Below are 21716 nucleotides of genomic sequence, written 5' to 3' on the forward strand. Positions count from 1 at the left end.
TTTTATTTAATAAGTAAGAGACAAAAATCCATTGCCTCGACAACAAATTCATTTACTAAACTTAATTTTTATTTACAAGCAAAATTTTTCTAGTTTAGGTGATTCTTCCTTCACCTCGGAATGAACAAATAATTTTGATATTTTAGTCGATGTCTACAGTTTCATAGGAGTCTTGTTTTAGTGTAGGTACTATGGTGTTGGACGACAAGAGAAGTTGTATGAATGATGAAAGTTTAGAGATGTGCATCTGGTTTAAAGATGGGATGAAATGTTGAAGATAGATTATAAGACAAAGGATGGCATGACACTACACCTAATGTTTCACCTAGAGCAGATGATCAAAGTCAAGAACAATTGGAGAAAATGATGAAGTCAATATTTTTTGTATACTCAATAGTTGTATAGCATTTTTTCAAATTATTGTAAAATTTGTTTAATTTATTTGATATTTTTTAATAACATAATTTTTTATTTTCAATTTGTAACTATATTGTATTTTTTATATTTTATTAATTTGTTCCATTTTCCAATTTTCATATTTTATTCATCCAACCATTGTATTCTTTGGATCATTCAAATTTAAATGAAATAAAATTCCTATTTTTCTTCCAATTTGTTATTCACTTTGAGTCTTTGTCTCTTTCACTTCTTATTTGGTTAAGTATTTTTTTTTTCATTTCTTTGTTAGATTTCTTAGGGTCCGTTTGATTCGTAGTCGGAATTAGAATCGGAATCGGAATCAAAATCCTCTAGAGTCGAAATCGGAATGGTCCATTCCCATAATCTGTTTGGTTTAGACAGGAATGGGAATGGGAATTAAAATCAGTAGGAATGGGATTTCATTCCCAAGGGAGGGGCTGGGAATGACCATTCCCTCAAATGGGGGAATGCCATTCCAGTAGGAATGGGAATGGGATTCCAATTCCACCCAACCAAACAGTTGAAATCGGAATAGTCCATTTCGATTCCGATTCTGGACCCCTATTTCCGCAAACCAAACAGATCCTTACTTTTTCAAATAATTCCTAAAAAAAAGTTAAATATTTTAGGTTTATTTAACAAAGAAATAAAAAAAAAAAACAGTCTAACCTGATTCGACCCACACCCAAAGCCCGGCCTGTGACCTAATCTGGCATGACCTGCAACCCACCCAGCCCAAGCCCGCGGCACAACACAGCACTTGGGCCGTGCCAAGCCAATCCCCCAAATTATCCCTGAGGGCGGCACGGCCCGCCCGTTTAATTTACACCTCTAGCTTTACCTATTACCTATTGTCTGATGCAACGACCACCACCCCCCAACGTCATTTCATCCAATTTGGGCCACACGCCAAAGGGTGTCAGATATTTCTCCGAAAAATTATGTGTTGCTCAAATTGAAGCTTGTTCTCAGAATGGGTAACCTGTCGTGGGTGGTGTGAACTGTGAACTGTGAAGTTCAGGTCAGAGTTTAGGCTTTAGGGTTGAAAATATCTTTCATCGAACATATTCGATGCATAAATACTCAGATTGCATCCAACAATAATGGGCGTACTTCCAATTAATATAATAATAATTGATATATATTCTTTACACGGTTGCAAGTTCCAACAATGGCTGTCCCGCCATGCGTGCTTGGGTTGGATAGGAGGGTCGGAGCTCAATCTGGGATTATACAACTACAACGTACTTGCAGGGAAAATGAAAAGAAAAAGAAATTAGAAAGAAAGGTCATAAGCTTTGAAGTAGCTTCAGAGTCTCATCGATATGCTTCTCAGGTTGGAACTGATTGTTGTAGATGAGCTGAACCACACCTTTTTTGTCGAGCACGTAAGTCTGTCTCCCGGGCAACGTTCCGAACAAATCAGCCGGCACTCCCCATTCTTTCCTTATCCTGTTACCTTCATCGCTCAACAATGTGAAGGGCAGCCTGTATTTCTTTGCAAATCCCTGTATTTCAATTTTTCAGCACCGCTCAACAATGTGAAGGTTCTTGTTGTACATATATGTTAGAGCACTGTTATGTTTATTTAATTTAATTACCTTGTGTGATGCTACATCATCTCCGCTGATCCCCACAACCTCTGCTCCTGCTTTCTTAAACTTCTCGTAGGAGTCTCTGAATGCACAGGCCTGTGTACGTGTGAGAGAGTAATTTGTTACTTAGCTTGTTACTACCTTCCTTCACCAATCACCACTCAATCTGTTACATCATATATCAATCATATCGTCCAAATGGAATATTCCATACAATACAATGAATGAATGCATCATCTTCTTTTTTTGTTTTTATAATTCCTTCTTCTGGCAACAGTTTCTGCAAAATACAATAAAGTAGTATATGCAATTCGAGACTTGCAATCAAGATGAAGATATCAAATCAATGGTCCTCTACTACCCCACTCAATTTCTGGACGACTGTTTTGTCCACCCATGACCCAACCCATTTATATGCATGATATTGTTTTTTAAATGCCATATCAGCAAAAGCAATTTGTTAATTGTGTTTTAATGAACAAAAGGGCAACCATGCATATACTCCTATTTCCTCTTGATCGATTATTGATTTGATTTGATGGGTATAGAAGAATTTAGGGATTTAAGAGAGCCCCATTTCCATTTGCCCCCACTCAACAAATTAAGGGTCAAACTGAAAATGCGACCTACATCGGCGGAAGAAACCCCCAAGCAGGCCCAAACCTATCTCATCAGTCATCACTCATCAGATGGTATATATATATATATAGAGGGGGAGAGAGAGAGAGAGAGAGAGAGAGAGGGGTTGAGCTAACATAACTCATCATCAAGTAATAAATAGCACATTGCCTACCTGTTTGGTGCAGCCGGGGGTCTCATCAGCAGGGTAGAAATAGACGACAACCGGCTTCCCCTTGAATTTGGAAAGGCTAACGTTCTTCCCATCTTGATCCTTCAATGTAAACGAGGGAGGGACATCTCCTTTTGAGACCTGCACTCACAAACCCCCAAAACCCAATCAATCAAGCCTTCTCCACCACCACATTACACAGATCTAGCTGTAACTGAATTACAAAATAGCACATTACCTTTGCAAAAATAGAGCTCCTACTGAAAGAGGAACTTGGAATTGAAAGAGAATAAGAACGAGTAGAGAGCTTGACGCCATAAAATTGAGACTGTGACGCACTGGACAGAATTGGGAGGATTTGACAAGATGGGTTTTTGGGGTTTGTTGGGGGGAAAACAGATGAGAGGGTGTGCTTAGGGAGAGAGATGGAAGCCATTGGAATGGAAATTAAAGATAAGGTGTGAGAGTTTTGGGGTGGGAGAAATGGTATCAAAAACAGTTGCAGGTTTGTGTTTGAATCTGTATATGACAAGTAGCAGTAGGAAAGATATTCAAGATAAGGATTGGGATAGGTTCCTCTGGCGTTTGGCGTGGATAATTGCTGACCTTAGCCTCCCTAGTCCGCAGTCCTTCCTGTGACTTGTGAGGGTTTGGTACTGGTCCGCTCACCTGCGAGTTCAGGTCTGCGCCCCATGCCCCACAACACATCCCCGCCGTATATTGGGAACATCTCCCGATGATTGTACCAAAAATCGGGAGATGCTCTCAATACACGGCGGGGATGTGCTGTGGGACGTTGTGGGGGGGCAATCGAGTGGTTTATAGAACTGCTTAACTGATGAAAATGATGCAAAGGTATCCAAATATTGGAGTGTCGGCCGGGTGGAACTGGGATGAAGAGGAATCGGTTCCTGTGATCTGTCGATGTGAAACATACTCATTTGGTACCAATATAGTTTCTTTTTCTTTTGATTTAACCACCTCATTTTGTGTATTTATTTTATAATTAAATATTAATATTTTTCTTCATGGTCGTACACTCCTCGTACCTCTAAAGGGGTAATATTTTTAAATTTCAACTACCATTGATTAGTGTCAAATGGAATTCAGGTCAGGCTAATGCAGCAGAGCATCCTTCTTTCTATTAAGCAGCATTCCTTCAATATACGATTACTGAGACAAATACCCAGCAATGATGCATGAAGCCATGAACCGATCTTCCAAGCAAGAATTTGTTACTGTTAGCTCTAGCTTTGTTTGGTGGAGCAAACAGATTCATATCCATTTCAAAAATCCAATGGTTTGCCCCACAATAGATATGTGTATTTCCATTTCCATCTGATCATCCTCCACAAAATCTTCTAAAGCTTTAAATAATCTGTTTGAAGTACTCTTTTAGATCTTCCAGTGGACTATGGTGGGTGGGTGGTCCGCCATTGCAGAGGATGAATTTTAGGTTGGTGGCTGGCTGGTACACCACCTCTTCTCCTCAGAATTTGGCAGCCAAGATTCAACAAACAGTTAACAAAAAGAATTTGGGTCGTTAATGATCCCATGGCTTTGCTTTACAATAAATCAATCTAAATTAACACTTTAAATCAAATTATAGCAAAACCCACAATCTGAATCGGAGGATATCAAATATTTAAAAGCATATCTTTTGTTATTAATTACAAAAATGTATCTGTATAAATATAAACCAAAGGACCTTCATGTTCCAGGTATTGAAGTGAGTTGAAGCCACCCATGTTAGAGCCAAGAGTTGTGATATCTTTTGGGTGCATTTGATTGAAAATTGGCCGCCGGCGGCAAGGGAACATAGGGAGACAGTGACCCATGCTGGAGAAGCAGGGCACGTGCTAGATCTTTGGGATGAGAATTCTGAGATTTTCGCACGTGCCCTTACTCTCCAGCTTGGATGCTCTCTCTCTCTCTCTCTCTCTCTCTCTCTCTGCAAGCATTCAACTACAACCAGAATGCTCAGGCAGGGTAACTGTTTGCAGGAGGAAAGGTAAGCATAATTACTATATGTCATGTACCATTAATTATAACTTCATCAAATATTTGATTTATGTTTTTTTCTTGTCTCGTATAAATCAAAGATCATTATCACATATACAGAAGTTTGCTCAAGAGCCATGAAAATTACAGTGCATATTCATTTGTGAATCCATAATTCGTAAAACCTCCTTCCTAATATATGTAACCCATGTTTGTTTGGGTTTCATTTATTCTCGTTTGATTCAAATTATCTGCAGTGTTAAGGGAATGCTTTTCAATTTCTGAATTACCCATAAATACATACACACCAATAAATATGTTTTAATTACAAATCGCCGAATCATCCACGATCAGACCGGCTTTCTAGAGCTGATGCAGCTGAATCCACTTGAGAAAGCAAACATTCATATATCTTCTGCTTCAACCGGTCGATGGTATCCACCAGCCCATTGTTTTCTGGGCTTGCCTTGCTTCGTAATTGATCCAACCAATCACTTGCAGTCTTAAGCTGTGACAACATTACTGCAATCTGGCCCTCTGATGATCCCATTCTCCGACCTCCAGCGCCATCCTTGCCTTTCTTCTCTCGGGCACTCATCTGAAACCCAGCAGTCAGAGCACCCTCCAAGAATTTCAGGAACCAAGATTGTGATTCTTTCAGGAGAACTTCTCTCAATTCTTTGATTTCTTTATCACCGTCTCCTTTTGCCCATTCTAGTCTTTCAGATGCACTGAGCTCCATGGGGGGCTTTGGAGACTTGTGCACATTTCTACCAGAAGTTGGAGTAGTATTTTTACCAGATTTGTCTTTATCCAAGGGGAGAGAGTTGGTATAAACATTAGTTGAAACTTCCTTGGAAGCGGTTACAACAGTCTGTTGGTCGATCAGCCGGTGCAGAGCAAAGAATTTGGACATAGGGAGATGAGGACTACTTGGAGCAGCAGAGGTGCGGAGATCGGCAAACATACTGGAACAAGCATCCAGGTGAGGAATGCATAAAATGATACCTACTGAAACATTTTCATCTTCTCGAAAAGAGAAGAATAGCTTTTATGCTATCTTTGCATCAGAATTTGCTTACCCGAGACACTTGACAAGAGTTGCTGCTGAAGATGCTTCTTTTTGAGCTTCTGTCGCTATTAAAGAAGCTAAATTTCTCCTTCGAAGCATCCCCTTGTGAAATATCAAACGACCATTGATCAGAAAGGAGTTATACTTAAAGTCATCCTATTGATCTTATAACTCAGTATTAAGCTGTTTAGTTCAGAAGTAGTAATAAATTCTGATAATAGGCTTCTTATATATCAGTATCTGGATTTATAGAATGAAAAAAACAGGAAGAAAAAGAAAATATATACCTTTCCTGGCTTCAAAAGGTTGGCAGGAAGGGAGTCCCAGGAAATGGAATCACGTGCTTGATTTTTGTTTCTGCTTTTTAAGGAACTATGGGAGTTTGAGTTGTCCTGTTTAGGCGTAGTAGTGCTCTGTTTAGCCTTTGAGCTCTTTATTGCAGGTACAACAGCCTCTCTGTCTTTCGTGCTCGCCCCATAAACCTCTGGCTTCGGAGTAGTTGGGCGTGTCTGTAATGCTAATAGAAATTATAGCCAACCATGTTTAAAAAATAAATAATATGGTCACCAAAAGAAATTGCTTATGTATTTTGATTTGAAAGAAAATGGAACTCCTTATAAGAGACTGAGACTTTGACTGCTATTTACATTTTCTACAATTAATTGATTGTTCTCTGTATTAGTACTGAAAATGTCGAATTGTTATTAGACACAAATGATCATGAACCAATTATACTCTCCGATACATCTCTGCTGGAAATTAGTGAGAATAGGCATATAGAATTCCAAGAGAAAGCTAAGTAGATATGCAGAAACTAATATGATTATGATCCATCCAAAGGGTTGATTACAATAATGTTGAAAACTCTGAAACAAGACACTGAGACGGAGTTAGAATGTTATTTGAGCAAATATATAGAAAACCGTACCTGACCTTTAAGTTCTTTCTTATTGGATTTGGAAGAAGCAAGATTCTTCGTCTCGTAACTGTCATTCCCATTGGGCTTGCCTCCATTATTGGAATCAACTTCAGACCCTTTTGAATTCGAATTCGAATTCGAACTCAGTACGCCCTGCATATACCTTGACGCCACAACCACCTTCTCCTCCTTGATGACAATTTTCTTCCTCGGGCTTTCCTCCTTAGCTTCCGATAATTCAATGGACTTGGAAGCAGTTCCGTCATGATTGGGCGATGAGGTTGGACTTTCAGAAGGAACTAACATACGCATTAGATCCTTGGGAGTCCCCACACAGGGATTACGTCCAGGAACAGGTCGCACCCCAACAAGAGTGGGAACAGGGGTTCCTGCCTCAACTCGATCGACGTAGATAAATTGCCCAAGTTGCAGTTTATTGGTTAGGATGAGCTCGTTATCTTCATCGGATAATGAGACATAAGTTGAGTGTGAAGAATCTGAAACCTTTATGAAGAAGCCACGGTTTGACCATAGCTCAGAACCGCTCAAGGCAGGAACTATACTGATCACTTGTAGAAGAACCGATCGATATTCCCCGCATACCCTTGCTTCAGAATGCATACATTGGAGAAGCTTTAGTAGTACTCCTGGAGTGAGTGATGCCATTATTTGTATATGCTTGCCAGTTGCAATTAGATTTGGAAACAGTCAACCTGAGAAATAGCCCCAACCTCACATTCTTAACACTCCACCACCTCAACCTGTTTAGTTTCTGTTCCATTAATCCATTATACTACTATAAAGAATCACACATGAACACACAATGACACAGACTAACAGACAGACTTTATGGGATGCAACATCAATGCAACTTCGACGGTGGGTTGGGTTTGGATTTTCAATCCTTGGAGTGGGTTTGGGCTACAACAGTAATGACTAACTAACCCATGACTAATAGAGGGCCAAGCCTAGCCCCGCCATCCAGATCCAATCCACTATTATATAACTTATATCATCATGTACCTCTAGTTGGGCAACACCTTGACTTTGGGGAGGGGACCGGCTCTTAGATAGGCCCTAAGAAACCTGGCCAATGCTCGACCAAGCAGCTCCAACCATCAGAGACGATTTTGTTTAATGGCCCAAAAAAGTTGGACCAGTTTGGTTCGACTCAAAGTAGTTTGGTCATGGAAAATCCTATGCCAATTGCCAAGCCATGGATAGCTCTGGAAATATGTACAGAAAACAAAATTAAACCATCATTAACCAGATGATTTTTCAGGATTTTAATGATTGCATCGGTAACTGATATCAGGGAAGTCAACGAAGAAAAGAATGGTGTACTCTGCTTCTGAAGAATCAACAAGTTCATACAGGAAAAAACAATTTAGTCACAAAACAATCACAACATATTTTCTTAATTTGTTGTAGCAGTATATAATCATGCACTGTAGTAAAAGACGAAGCTATTCAAAGAACAGAACGATATTCACGGAGCAAGTTTGAAAGGTGAACACTGAACACTGAGAATCTAAAAAAGTTCTAATAATTGCAATAAAAAAGTAAAAAGTAGTGAAGAATAAATGAAAAAAAAAACCTGAGAGACGACAGAGGAAGGATATAGACTATGGAATGTACGCCAGAGAGAAGATGAGAAAAGCAGGATTTTGGTGAAGGGAGGGGCGGAGGAGAAAGGAAATAAGCGTCAAACTCGGTGGTGGGGGTGGTGGTGGCTATTCCCATCATCCCATTTGGAGTTAGTGTGGAGTCACCACCAACCACCTATCTTAGCTTTGCATTTCAGGCACGTAACCACCAACATCTAAATGCTTGCTTTTAATCTAAGCCAATTATCGACATGTGCCATTTACCAAGAGTGAGTAGAAAGACTTGTTTTTTCATCCCCAACCCCAAGCTGAAGGCCCAAGGAATGAATGTTGCTCTTTTTCACCTTCTGGGAATCAAATGCCAAACATTCCAAGTTCCAACCAAGTCTAACTACATTCTTTTCTTATTTACACGGAAACATCCGTCTGGTCAGTGAATTGTTCGGGGATTGGGACGAATGAATGATCGTGCCCCCCCTGATTTCGAGATATATAGTCGGAGGGCCGGGGAAAATAAGCAAAAGAAAGAAAGGGAAAAGCATCTTGTAAGTTATGGGTGTCTAAGAAATGGGAAAAAGTTTCTCTAATCGTTTCAGACACAAATGACTTACAGATCCTCTATTCCTCTATACATTTTTTTAAAGAATAATCTGTTTAGCGGACAGAGTCAATAGAAATACTTTTTGTCTTTATTGAAATTATTTACTTATATAGGTGATTCACTTGTGCTCATATGCCTGTTCGAGTGTGACACATCAAAGAGTGGTTCACGTCTTATTGATTGAGAAGGAAACTTGACCATAAACAAAAAAATAGTCCCCATCAAAGTTGAAATCCAATCTAAACTAGTTGTCTGCTCTAATCTTGACAAGGATTTCTGTGTTGATCAGAGTAAAGTTTCCATCTTAACCTGGCATGGATGACTTTTGATGCGAGAGCATCTCGTTGGCTGGTATGAGGAAACAATCATATAAGCATATCAACCATATCAACCAAAGTTAACTATTAGAGAGGGTGTGAGAAGTAGGGGGTGTCAATTGGACTGGATTTGGTCCAATATGAGTCCTTACAGATGGACCAGGTCCAATCCAATCCATTGAATACTTTGGACCATTTCGGATCAGTCCAATCTGTCCAAATTGGTTCTAATTTAGATTGGTCCAATCCAACCCAAACCTGATCCATTGACACCTGTATTCTTTATCTTCTATCAATGGAGGGGTTATTCATTCAATCCAACCCAATCCAATATAAACCCATTATGGATGGACCAGGTTCAATCCAATCCAATAAATACTTTGGACCATTAAGTCTAGACTGATCCATTGACACCCCTAGTGGGAAGTAATTTTGACAAAGTTCAAAGTATCCATACCTTTTGGTAGATATGGCTGAATATCAGAATATATCTTAGTTTTTTCAAGATAGTAAGATAGTAATTAATCCTCAAGTTCTCCATATTACTTCATTTTCATAAGTTTCCCTTCATATCAACAATATTGATGATTTGAGGTAGACAAACAAAGAAAAATCCTATCAGGGTGTATGTGATAAGTACGAAGTCAAGAAGAACTTATAATAAGAGAAAGAAAGGGAAAATGGAAGAGTTTCTTCTGAAATATAAAAGAAAATGATATGAAAAGATACACCCTCAAATAGTAAGAGAATTTTGAAAATTGAAAAACAAAGAAAACCAATTCATGCCACCATACAAGCTTTAAAATATTCATTCAAATTCAGCAAAAATGAAACCCTTACATCATATAATCAGAACAGAGCTAAACTTGGAAATAGAAAGATTCAAGTATCATCACTATTTACACACTTCGGGTATGGTAATGCAGTTTCAGCCTGTAGATTGTAGCCCCTGTCAAGGTTTAAAATATTGATCCAGCCCAATATGCTGGACAGAGTGCATCAGACTTTAACATCACACACAGGTTCAAGGGGATCAGTATAAGGCCTGGCTACCCCTTGAAAGAGGTTTTACTCTTACCCCAAAACTTCATGTATTCCGCGTATTGGTGGGTCACCAACAAAATACGTATCGATCGATATGGGCCAATACATTACTAAACTTTGATCCTTGTCCCCTGTGGTCGAGGGCGAGGTCTGTACAGTAAGTAAACCAGGATAGCAAAGGGATGCCAGCTGATCACCTATAGACTAGTACACAAGCAAGGTTCAAAATATCACCAAACCATGGTACATGGTTTTAACACAAGTTACAAAGCCCAGAAGTAAATGTGTAAACTGTAAAGCATAAATATAATACAGGAAATGTTCATGCATAATTTGGAACTAAGAACAAAGAATTTGCCAAAGTGTTCACTCAAATAAATCTGATCTTTGTGTTTAACAAGTTCTCATTTAAGAAGTTTATAGTAAAATTTCAGCATATTTTATATGTAAATTGTGCACAATATATTTATATGCATATATAAAAATATAAAATGATTTTATTTTTAAAAATAAATATAAAATTAAAAGTTTCCATGTCTTTGCTAATTCGAGTTATTTCATGTATTTTTCTCTATTTTTGAAAATTATAAACAGTCCATACATTTTCTCCCCAAAAAAGATAAAACAAATGATACGAAATGCATATGTATACTTCTGAGTCCTGAAATAAAATTAATATGTAACACCGAACCTCGGTTGTAGAATTTGAAGGTTATCCTGCATACAATCACATTCTCTCTCCTTTCTTTCAAAAGGGTAAATACATCCACTACTGAGTTTGGATCACTGGCTAAGTTTCAATATACATCATTACACTAGGATTACAACAGTAAGAATAAAGAGAAAAAAACTGGACGGCTGGACCAGTCAAAAAAATATTACAAACAATTCTGCACATTGGCTCAATATGCATATTAAATATTTCAAAGCTCACTATTTGGACAAAAAGAGAAAAAAAAAATACAGGGAGAAATGGAATGCCTGTGCCTCACAGGTCCAGTAAGACAACGTAAGTATATAATCATGGCTTATATATTATATTTTATATCCCTATCAATGTAAGACACTTGGGAATATCTTGACCTCAGTAACAAAAGGACCAAATTGCTACTTGTATATGAACTTCTATACCTTTATAGCCCTGAGTTTCATCTTTGCACGGTGGTCAACATCTGGGTTTTGATTCACTCCCCTTGCTTCGAAAAGATGAGAATGAGAAAAAAGATCGAGGAGCTGTAAATTTTGAAACAAACAATAAATCAGCCCATTTCACAAAAACATCAAAGCATTTGGCTCTAAGATAAGGAGCTTTTTCTTCCTACATTCCACAAGGGACAGACTACATATTTAGATATTTGGAAGATTGATTAGTTACGATCATACTGTCATTACAGTGGTTTTCTTTTTGCTCTTCTATCTTCAATAATATGTTTTCTAGGCATCTAACTGTAATCTCTTTATTAAATAATCAAGTTGTGTATTAGCACATGGTTCTCTGTTGTGTTCTTTCAAATTCAATCACTATGGATTCAATGCTAAACCCAAAATTTTAGGCAAAAATAGAATTTGAAATATGGCCAAAAAAGCAAGAAGAAGAAAACTTGAATTTAAAATACAAATATCAAGCAACATACTTAGGAAACTCTAAGTCATGAAGAAGTCCTATTCCCCACCTATTCTACATGACACATGCAGTAATGAAGCAGGTTTAGGACCATAATCCATAAATAAGTCCCACATGTGCCACGTAAGAGATGCCCAATATTAAAAATATAGACTAGTGTTCCCATGCACAGGGAGAGGGAAGAAATACAATAATACAATAAACAGCCAAAAATCCCAAAGATGGGAACTAAGGTCATCTAAGATTCTTCAATCAACTCATTACTAGGTTAAGAGATTCACTATTTCATATATGGGGAACAGAAAGGGGGTGAGTTTTCTCCCTTCCCCATCCTAAAATAAGATTTTCCTTTTAGATGTACCCAGACTCCTTAGCAACTGCATTTAAAATTAACAAATATACAATTTTCAGCATCAGTTTTGTAAGAATAACCTTTCAGAGAGCTCCCAGACAAATGAACGTCCTTTGGCTTGAACTTTTCTTGGGATGCAGGGATTGAACTACATAATGCTTGAACTGCAAGAAACACAAGGCACACCTGTTATCAAATTGAGAACCAAAATGCATATTTAAAATTTTTTTAGGTGCATGATTTAGGTTTTATGCAGAATTTGCAGTCAGATTTCAAATCTACCAGAGCTTCTGTTAACAAAATTTTAATGAAAAAAAAAGTGTGCATTTATGAGAACGAAATCAATCAGGAAAAAAATTACCGTACCTTGTTCATTGAACAGTTCACCATCATTCAAGCCATCATAAGAAGAGTAACCCTGTGAAAACCCCATTCTTGACTTTCTTGAATCCTCTGACGACTGATTTGCTGGATCCCTGCCATCTTCAGTATCATCATCTCCTTCAGAAGTTGTTGCAGAAACCCAGTCCACCATACTCTCTGTTCCCTGACTTTTCCTACCAAACTTCAATAATCTCTTAAAACCTTTTGTGACACCCTTGTGAGATGGATGATGTGCAGCATTAGGTAAAAGAATTGGTTTCTGAGCATTGCTCCATTTCTTCCTCATCTGAGATGCATCAGACTCCACCTGAGTAAGAGAGTGAGAGTTGCACAATGCAGGGCTCCCCACTGAAGAGTCAACAGATGCATTCACATCCAAAACCTCACTTGTATAACAAAATAGGTGATGCATGTGTGAGTTCCATGATGCAGGACTTTCTCCTGGTGAGTCTTGCAAAGGTTCTACAGAGCTGTGAAATGTGATAGTCGTGGCAGTAGCCACTTCAGCCACTAAGTTAGGGTGGAGTTGGGAGTCACCATTGTCAGACTGAGGTTCTACAGAATTTTCTGACTCCTCGCTAAGTGTTCGTTTTTCATTATTTGAATCAGCAGGAAAATCAATAACCTTCCTAATTTTGTCACCAGTCACTGCTCCAAAATCTCCCTCTTCCTTTTCAGCTTTAACCAAGTCCACAGAATCTTCTGCTAGGTTGGTCATGTCATGAGATTGTTCATTTTTCAAGTTATCTGATGCCATTGACGATTTCATCTTCACAATACCAGCTCCAGCACCAGGACCTATACCATTGCCCTTCCTGAGGAATGGCTTAGACCCACCATTCTTGGAAATATTGCCATAGATGCTCTGGTTAGTTAGCTCTTTAGAAAATCTTAGTGGTGTTAGAACACCATTAGACTTAAGAGACCTCTGGGTCTTATACTCTTTGGGAAGGGCCAACTCCTTACCAGTACTCTTGCTGCGGGCATAGCTGCTGAGCTGTGAGCGGTTTGTTGTCTTGCTGATCCCTGATGAGGGCTTTGTGTTTTCCTTTCTTAAGTCAGAAAAGTTTGGAACTGACTGTGCAAGGGAATTATCTGGTTGAGTTTGTCTCTTACCAGTGCTGGAGTTGGACCTTTTGATTGATGATCGTGGAACTGGTGCCACTGAGGTTTGAGGAGTAGAGGAAGACAAGCTCTTACTGTGTAATAGCTTCTTAGATAGGGCACTTCTTGAAGACCCATCCCCCACAGACATATAACTTAAGGATGCATCTTGTTCATACTGAGACTGTTCAGGAAATTCAGATAGATCCTCATCCTCCTCACTCTTGAAGGATTCTATTAGGTGCTGCGAAGGAGAAAGCCTTAACATGCTTAGATACAAATAAAAAACCAAGGGTTAAAGGACCAAGTTCAGTTTCAAAATCATTCAGAATAAACATCCAGGCATGCCAGTTGTTAAATTACATAGGGATAATTACTAATTTATTCCCTGGAGGAAACCACTAATTAAACCGGATTCAGTCAGTGCAAGCCCCATTCGAACAGTCTTTATAGCCTTGCATTGGGAATATCTTCCCATGAAATAAAGCACAGAAGTACGAAGATGTTCCCAATGCAAGGCTGTAAAGGCTGTTTGAATGTGTTCGGACGGAGCTTGCACTGACTGAAGCCGATCTCACTACTTATATATACCCTGTAGTTTCAAAACCTACTTAGTACTTAATAAGAAACTACATAAAACAAATAGGCCATCCATTAAAAACATGTTTAGGTTCTCATTAAATTTTTCTATAATCTCATTTTTGCCACTTCCTGTTCCTTCCCTCTAAAGAAAATCAAAATAAAAAAAAAAACAAATTAAATAAAAAAAAAGACAGAAAACAAGAAGAGACCGAACTGTGCATGGGAGATGATAAAAGGAGGTTTAGTGAAGGAGTTACAGGATTCAAGGTATGGTTCTCTCTGAAGCTCTCTTTCAAGAGATGAGACTGTTCTTTTGTGAGGTAGAGCTTCTTGTGGGGAGGGCCACCACCACCCAAACCACTCTTCTTCCTCGAGACTTGATCTGAAAATAAACTTAAGCAAAAAGAAGGAAGAAAGGAGACAACATACTAGACAAAAAAAAGAAGAAATAAGCATGGTGGTCTTTGGCTTACCTTCCTACTTGGAATTACAAATATCAGTTACTGGTTTAATTTATGTGCAAAATGGAGGGGTGCATCAAGACTTTTATGTGATTGGCGAATACCACTTTGAAGAAACAAGCATGGTGGCCTTTGGCTTTACTTGGAATTACAAATATCAGTTACTGGTTTAATTTATTCTCCTTATCTTCCTCCCTCGGTTAGATTGAGGAGGATGCCACCCAAAGAATTAGAGCAGGATGTGCAAAATGGAGGGGTGCATCAGGACTTCTATGTGATTGGCAAATACCACTTAGATTAAAAGAAATTTCTATAAAACAACTATAAGTCCAGCTATGTTGTATGGAGCAGAGTGTTGCACAGTTAAGAAACGTGTCCAGAAAATGAATGTGGCAGAAATGCTAATGCTAAGATGGATGAGTAGAAAAACTAGAAATGATAGGATTAGGAATGAAGTTATCCATAGGAACCTAGGAGTAGCTCCAATAGGGGGTAAAATGAGAGAGAGTAGACTAAGATGGTTTGGACACGTGCATAGAAGACCACGAGCTGCACCAATTAGAATAAGTAACTTGTTAGACATTGAAAGGGCTAGAAGAGCTTGGGGTAAACCAAAAAGAACATGGGCAAAAGTAGTAAGAAATTATTTAAGCACTAATAATTTAACAATGAATATGGATTTAAATAGAATGGATTGATGAAAGAAGATTCGTGTAGCCAACCCCATATAGTTGGGATAAGGCATGGATGATGATGATGATCTTCCTCCTGTGGGTAAGTAAGAAATATCCACCATTTGTAGATTGATTTTTTGTTTTCTTTCATGTTCTCTATTTACTGATCAACTTATCCACCGATGCTTAATGGATCTGAGATTTTTTTATGTTCTCTGTTAGGGTTTTATTATTGTTTTCATCTATTCAATTTTATGCCTTCTTTATTTCTAGGCCTTTCATTTCTTTTATGTGTTGTGATCAGAAAACTTTGATTTACAAAGAAATTGTAGTATTCAATCTCTCCTTTTTCTATTGCTCTGTTGTTTTCTGATGTGGACGCGTTTATTGGGAAGAAGTATCGACGCCGGCAGCAGCAGTAATTGGGTGTTCTCAGTTCTCATCTTATTTAATTCCAGCTAGATACAGTTCTATCTTATCTATTCAGCATTCTTATCTTATCTGTTTTCAGTAGTAGGATTAGTAGGGAGTCTTATCTATTCAGCATTCTTATCTTATCTGTTTTCAGTAGTAGGATTAGTAGAGAGTCTTATCTATTCAGTGTTCTTATCTTATCTGTTCAGTAGTATAGATTAGTAGGGAGTCTTCCTAAAAGTAGGACTCTTATCTCTTGTAATCTCCTATTTAAGGAGCTGATAATATTCAATAAAGGCATCGAAAATTTCAGTCAAGAAAGAGCAAAGGAGAGTTGGTGATCTCTTGAACAAATCACCATTAAGGCGCCAAGATAGGTTCCTCAAGAAAAGGGAGGAACAAGGGAAAACAGGAGGTTTTCCCCGTGGACCGACCCGTGATGAGATCCTATTCTCGGGCCCTTAACAACTTGGTATCAGAGCAAGGCGTCATGGGTGACCTTGAGCAATTGACTACTAGGGCTCATGAACTGGAGCACAAGCTCGTGGAAAACAGCACGGAGGTGTGCGAGATCAAGGAAGACGTTCGAGAATTAAGGTGCATGATGGAGCTCTATTTTTCTAGCAAGGAGAGGAATCCAGAAGGGGCTGCAACCACAAACGGCCGCCGATTAGACACGGCAGAATCGTTCGGCGAGCGGCAGGTCGTCGCCCAAGGAGCCGCGATTTTTCCCAAATACAGCAGGCTGGAGTTCCCTTCCTATAACGGTGCTGGAGATCCGTTGGGATGGCTGTACAGATGTGAGCAGTTCTTCCGCAACCAACGGACAGAGGACATAGACAAGGTAAGCTTGGCCGCATTCCACATGACGGAGGAGGCGCAGCTCTAGTTTTATAGATTAGAGCAGGAGGAACCTGGGCTCAGTTGGACCCAATTCAAATCCTACTGCCTACTCAGATTTGGGCCCCCATTAACAAACAACCCATTAGGCGAATTAATCAACCTCAAACAGACGGGAACGATGGCTGAATATCAGCGTCAGTTTCAGACCCTCCTTGCAAGAGCATCATCGGTACGACCAGACCAATAGGTTGACATGTTCACCGCGGGGTTAGCAGAAACTTTGAGGGTGGATGTGGAGATGCAAAATCCCCCCAACCTGGTTACTGCTATGAATTTGGCTCGCGCTTTTGAACGCAAGCTGCAACTTAGCCGCGGAACTATCAGTATAGGGCGGCCTCCGACAGCATGGGCATCCCCGAAAACACTCAGAATGGTCCCAACTTCAGCAGCCAGCCAAGAACAGAACCCACAGACGAGCAACAATTCCAGACCGGCATCTAGTGTGGGAAGCAGCGTTGTTGCACCCCCTATTAAGCACTTGTCCAGGGCTGAGATGGCGGAACGCAGGGCAAGGGGACAGTGTTTTAATTGTGATGAACTTTACTCAGCAGGGCACAAGTGCAAGAGACTTCTGCCTCCTGGTGGAACAAGAGGAAGATGAGGATGAACCCTCTTCATTGGAACCCGATCCAGGAGGGGAAAATCATTTCACCTATCCTGGATTCCCTTGACTGAGTTCCAAGACACATATCCTAGTTTCGAGCTTGACGACAAGCTCTTAGTCCAGGAGGGGAGTAATGATGTGGACACGTTTATTGGGAAGAAATATCGACGCCGGCAACAACAGTAATTGGGTGTTCTCAGTTCTCATCTTATTTAATTCCAGCTAGATACAGTTCTATCTTATCTATTCAGCATTCTTATCTTATCTGTTTTCAGTAGTAGGATTAGTAGGGAGTCTTATCTATTCAGCATTCTTATCTTATCTGTTTTCAGTAGTAGGATTAGTAGAGAGTCTTATCTATTCAGTGTTCTTATCTTATCTGTTCAGTAGTAGGATTAGTAGGGAGTCTTCCTAAAAGTAGGACTCTTGTCTCTTGTAATCTCCTATTTAAGGAGCTGATAATATTCAATAAAGGCATCGAAAATTTCAGTCAAGAAAGAGCAAAGGAGAATTGGTGATCTCTTGAACAAATCACCATTAAGGCGCCAAGATAGGTTCCTCAAGAAAATGGAGGAACAAGGGAAAACAGGAGGTTTTCCCCATGGACCGACCCGTGACGAGATCCTATTCTCGGGCCCTTAACATTTTCATCGTCCTTAATTTTTTAAAATGTAATGAACAGTTAAGGACACTTTTGTCCTTTACTTTTTAAATATTAGAGTTTACGATTTGAAAAGTCAACAAGGGTACATATAAGTAGGTTTTGAAACTGCAAGGTATATATAAATAATAATCCCAATTACAAATTGAATCAAAGAAAACATTAACCAGAATCAATAGTACCTGCTCTGTGTGTTTTGTGGTTGAGCAAACAGTGAAAGATCTCAGCAGCACCGCACGTTGATGACCATGAAGGTCTAAGACCTGTCTGTCAGAAGATCCTGCAAATATGGCCTTCATCTCAGCTCTACAACGTTCAAGACTGTCCTGCATAGCTTTCATCTTGGCCTCCTTCTGAGCCCTTTTTGAGCCCCATTCTTCCCGCAGTTTAGCATCCCTTTTCTGCATATACCTATCATAATATTTCCCTCTGGTATCCTCTGACAAACCAAGCTCAGTGATGCTGTGCTTTACAGGTTTACCATAGATATGACTATCAACCATTTTCGTTAATGATGGTTGATCGAATTCTTCCTTGTTGCTTGTACTCAAAAATGGTTCTGGTAATGGATTTTTCTCAGGTAAGTATACAGGAGTTAACTCTGCAGATTTCCCATATATGGCACTTGGCATCTGCTCAACTTGCATGTCAGCAACCTTACTTCTATGTGCAATGACTGATTGATCTCCAGAAATCCGAAGCTTATGTGCTGCAAAAAGTTTCTCCAACTCATTTGCCTTCATTTGTAGCTCGTCATTAAGTTCCTGATTACCTTTGAACTGCCTTAATTTCTGACTCTGTTCAACTGGGGTTATTACCAAACCAGACATCTCTGGACTTCTCATGATCCTCCTTCCAAGAACAAGTAGCTCAGCACCTCTATTGGAAGGGATTCTGCCACCTTGTTTACCCTCCAATTTCTTGCCCTTCTTGGTTGCAGAACTCTGTCTCTGCAACTTTATACCCTGGAAACCAGAATCCTCCAGTTTTGTTGGAAAACCTCCGGAATTTGCATCATCAACTTAAGCTTAGGAATTGATGAATCTATTAAGTTCAACTTAACATCTACTGTCGTACTGGAGGCGGTCGTGGTCAATGCCTGAGAAGCCGGCTGATCACATAACTCAACACCATTCAATGCACTGACACAAACTCCAGAATTGCCATGAGATGTAACCCTGTCTTTCTGACCATCCTCTGCCCTTGGTGAAGGACCTCCGAATTGGGTCTGCAAATCTAGTTGATATTTTATTCCAGCACGATCTACTACAACCGAAGAGGTTCAGAACAGGTTCTGTGGCGAACTGCTCGATCATTCAAATCAGAATCCTCGTAGAGGGCCTTCAATTTAACCTGGTATGAATGAACCCAGCAGTCTCTGCTCTATCGTAGAGGGCCTTCAAATGAGGACGGGAAGTAGCCTCCTCTGACGTTCCAAAGAAAACTTCTTTCAACCGGGTGTTAGAATCCTTTAACCCAACAATCTCTTCTTTGCCGGAAAAACCTCCAACCAAGGCCCGAGTAGTAGCAGTATCTTTCACTCCAAAGTCCTCCGGAGAAGACAGCCTTGCCGTGTCGCTCGATCCCCCCAGCGTCCTTATCCTCATGTAAAATGGGTAACGCACTGGACTGGGACTGAGATTTCAAAGAAGTTGATGCAGAAGTAGCACTCTGGGTTTCCTTCTTATCATTACTGGAATGGATGCATAGGTCGCTGGCACCACTCCATTGCCTTTTCAACAACGTTGCGTCCGGCGACAGCCTCCGAAGCTCAGCTGGGTTCCCAACAACCCCGACCTTACCTTGTTCCTTCTAGTCTGGTTGTTCTCAAACAAGTTGATCCGGTCTTGCACGCTGAGCCGCCTGGCCGGCTGACTTGACTGAGACGACGAGTGGGTCAAACTCTCTTCCGTGTTCTCTTTGTCCTCTTTGTTTTTCAACCGTCCCCGCATCACTTTCTCTTCTTTGGTCTCGCTCGCAGTAGCAGGCAGCTAGATTCCATTGGGAAAGGGAGGGAGGAAGTGGGAAGTAGCTTGATGACACGTGGAGACAGCAGCTCGTCCGGCAACTGTTGTCGTCGTTGTTGCCGTGGAGGATGGAGTTGATGGGGGTTGGGGCCCATTATCAGGTCTGACGGAGAGGTTTTCTTCGGTTGGGTGGAGGGACATCAGAGATGTCGGGGTCCGGTCGTCGTCTCCGGCCTTGTTTGGCCGAGGGAGATGAACTTGCCGCAAGCCTCGCTGCAAAATTTGTACAATACAAAAAGAATGTAGGAGACGAGAGAGAGTCCGGGTCCAAGGGGTTTTGTAGTTTTGTGATGTCCCGAAGAGAATATTTGCCTTCACGGCAAATAGCGAGTTGGTACTTGGTAGTGACAAATTTGTCATGTAAATGATTGTAGGAGTGACGCATGGACCTTGGAACCAGTACTGTAGTACTACCCTACAGGCTACAGCTACAGGATGGATATATTGATACCGGTACCCCCACCTCTCCCCCCCTGGCCCTGGGTTAAAGTTAATCCATCAGCAGTACTCAGTCAGCACAGAGAACATGGATGTCAGAGCCCAAACCAAATACGCTAATAATACCAGTCAATCTCGGTTATTGGCTCGTGGCTGAGGAAGCGAGGAGTGAGGAGTGAGGAGTGATGGGCCTACCCCAAATCAAAGTTCAAAAGTTTTGCCACAATGTTCCTTCCCAGCTTCCTCTCGGATCGGATCCTGACCCTTTAACCCAACCCGATCATCAAATGAACTTGGGTCGGATCCTTATCTTCCATCTTTACAAATATGCATTGTATGATACGGTATCAGACGACTGAACAAAGTACAAGAGCTAGCAAATATCATTCGTTTTACATGAAAACTTTCAGTAACAAGACAAGCGTGTTGATATTTTGGGCCTTCGATCAGTATGTGTATAATGCATGATACACAACAATGTATTATAATATGTGTGTATTATTCTAGCTCAACCTTTTCTCTTATGTTTGGCTTGGGTTCAGGTTCAAAAGCAGCCATAGCCACCACTAGGGTGTCAATTGGATTGGACCGTCCAATCCGATTCAGTCCAATGTGTGTCTATTCCAATCCAGTCTAATGAATATTTTGGATCATTCTGGTTTGAACCATCCAATCTACTCAAATTAGTTTTGATTTAGATTGATTCCAATCCAAATCTGATTCATTGACATCTATATTCTTATCTTGTATCAATGAATCGTGTATTGGCTTAATCCAACCAAATCCAATATAAATTTATTACGGACGGACCAGGTTCAATCCAGTCTAATAAATATTTTAGATCAGATTGATCCAATCCAATATGTTTTATTGGTCCATCCAAATTGATTTTGAACTCAACGAAGTCCAATCCAAAACCGGTCCATTGACACCATTATCCACCACCTGAAGCAAAAGTCAAAACAATACTTGGGGGGTCAAAATATTAATAAAATGAGTGCCTGAAAATTGGATATCTTAGGGTATTTGATTGCTTGACAATATTTTTTATAGAAAAAAAGAAGTAGTAATTGTAGGAAAATGACGACATTGCTTCCAATTTCCATAAGTCGCTTTCCAAAC

The 21716-nt window shown here is 39.9% G+C and overlaps 3 protein-coding genes and 1 long non-coding RNA gene across 12 annotated transcripts; 1 reads left to right on the top strand and 3 right to left on the bottom strand.

Annotated features, from left to right (window-relative positions):
• Positions 1 to 1508: 1508 nt before the first annotated feature.
• Positions 1509 to 3367, bottom strand: PRXQ (Thioredoxin superfamily protein). Its single transcript, XM_010275594.3, has 4 exons — positions 3044 to 3367; positions 2809 to 2946; positions 2022 to 2111; positions 1509 to 1928 (listed from the first exon to the last, which is right to left on the bottom strand). Exons 1-4 carry the CDS (start codon positions 3239 to 3241, stop codon positions 1710 to 1712), a joined length of 645 nt encoding a protein of 214 aa, XP_010273896.1. The 5' UTR covers positions 3242 to 3367; the 3' UTR covers positions 1509 to 1709.
• Positions 3368 to 3399: 32 nt separating this feature from the next.
• LOC148790547 (uncharacterized) lies at positions 3400 to 6517 on the top strand. Its single transcript, XR_016077263.1, has 3 exons — positions 3400 to 3749; positions 3916 to 4105; positions 4527 to 6517. It is a non-coding gene; the product is annotated as an uncharacterized LOC148790547 (long non-coding RNA).
• Positions 5003 to 10538, bottom strand: LOC104609309 (protein CORTICAL MICROTUBULE DISORDERING 1). Of its 8 annotated transcripts, XM_088889455.1 has the most exons (6): positions 8395 to 9899; positions 7821 to 8023; positions 6812 to 7558; positions 6166 to 6395; positions 5889 to 5980; positions 5003 to 5774 (listed from the first exon to the last, which is right to left on the bottom strand). In XM_088889455.1, exons 3-6 carry the CDS (start codon positions 7461 to 7463, stop codon positions 5147 to 5149), a joined length of 1602 nt encoding a protein of 533 aa, XP_088745581.1. In that variant the 5' UTR covers positions 7464 to 7558; positions 7821 to 8023; positions 8395 to 9899; the 3' UTR covers positions 5003 to 5146. The 8 variants fall into 8 exon arrangements, with proteins under 8 accessions (XP_088745581.1, XP_088745582.1, XP_088745584.1 ...); XM_088889456.1 differs by lacking the exons at positions 7821 to 8023; positions 8395 to 9899 and adding an exon at positions 10401 to 10538; XM_088889458.1 differs by lacking the exons at positions 7821 to 8023; positions 8395 to 9899 and adding an exon at positions 10401 to 10534 and having other exon boundaries at positions 6812 to 7444.
• On the bottom strand, positions 10081 to 20624 carry LOC104609395 (uncharacterized). 2 transcript variants are annotated; one of them, XM_019199764.2, is made up of 5 exons: positions 18312 to 20624; positions 12709 to 14074; positions 12423 to 12506; positions 11498 to 11599; positions 10081 to 10570 (listed from the first exon to the last, which is right to left on the bottom strand). In XM_019199764.2, the coding sequence occupies exons 1-4, from the start codon at positions 18972 to 18974 to the stop codon at positions 11532 to 11534; spliced, it is 2181 nt and encodes a 726-aa protein (XP_019055309.1). In that variant the 5' UTR covers positions 18975 to 20624; the 3' UTR covers positions 10081 to 10570; positions 11498 to 11531. The 2 variants fall into 2 exon arrangements, with proteins under 2 accessions (XP_019055309.1, XP_019055310.1); XM_019199765.2 differs by having other exon boundaries at positions 10081 to 10563; positions 18312 to 20623.
• Between the last annotated feature and the right edge of the window lie 1092 nt (positions 20625 to 21716).

Source organism: Nelumbo nucifera, chromosome 6, assembly GCF_055504915.1.
Source record: "Nelumbo nucifera cultivar China Antique chromosome 6, China Antique-T2T, whole genome shotgun sequence".
Taxonomy (NCBI): Eukaryota; Viridiplantae; Streptophyta; class Magnoliopsida; order Proteales; family Nelumbonaceae; genus Nelumbo; species Nelumbo nucifera.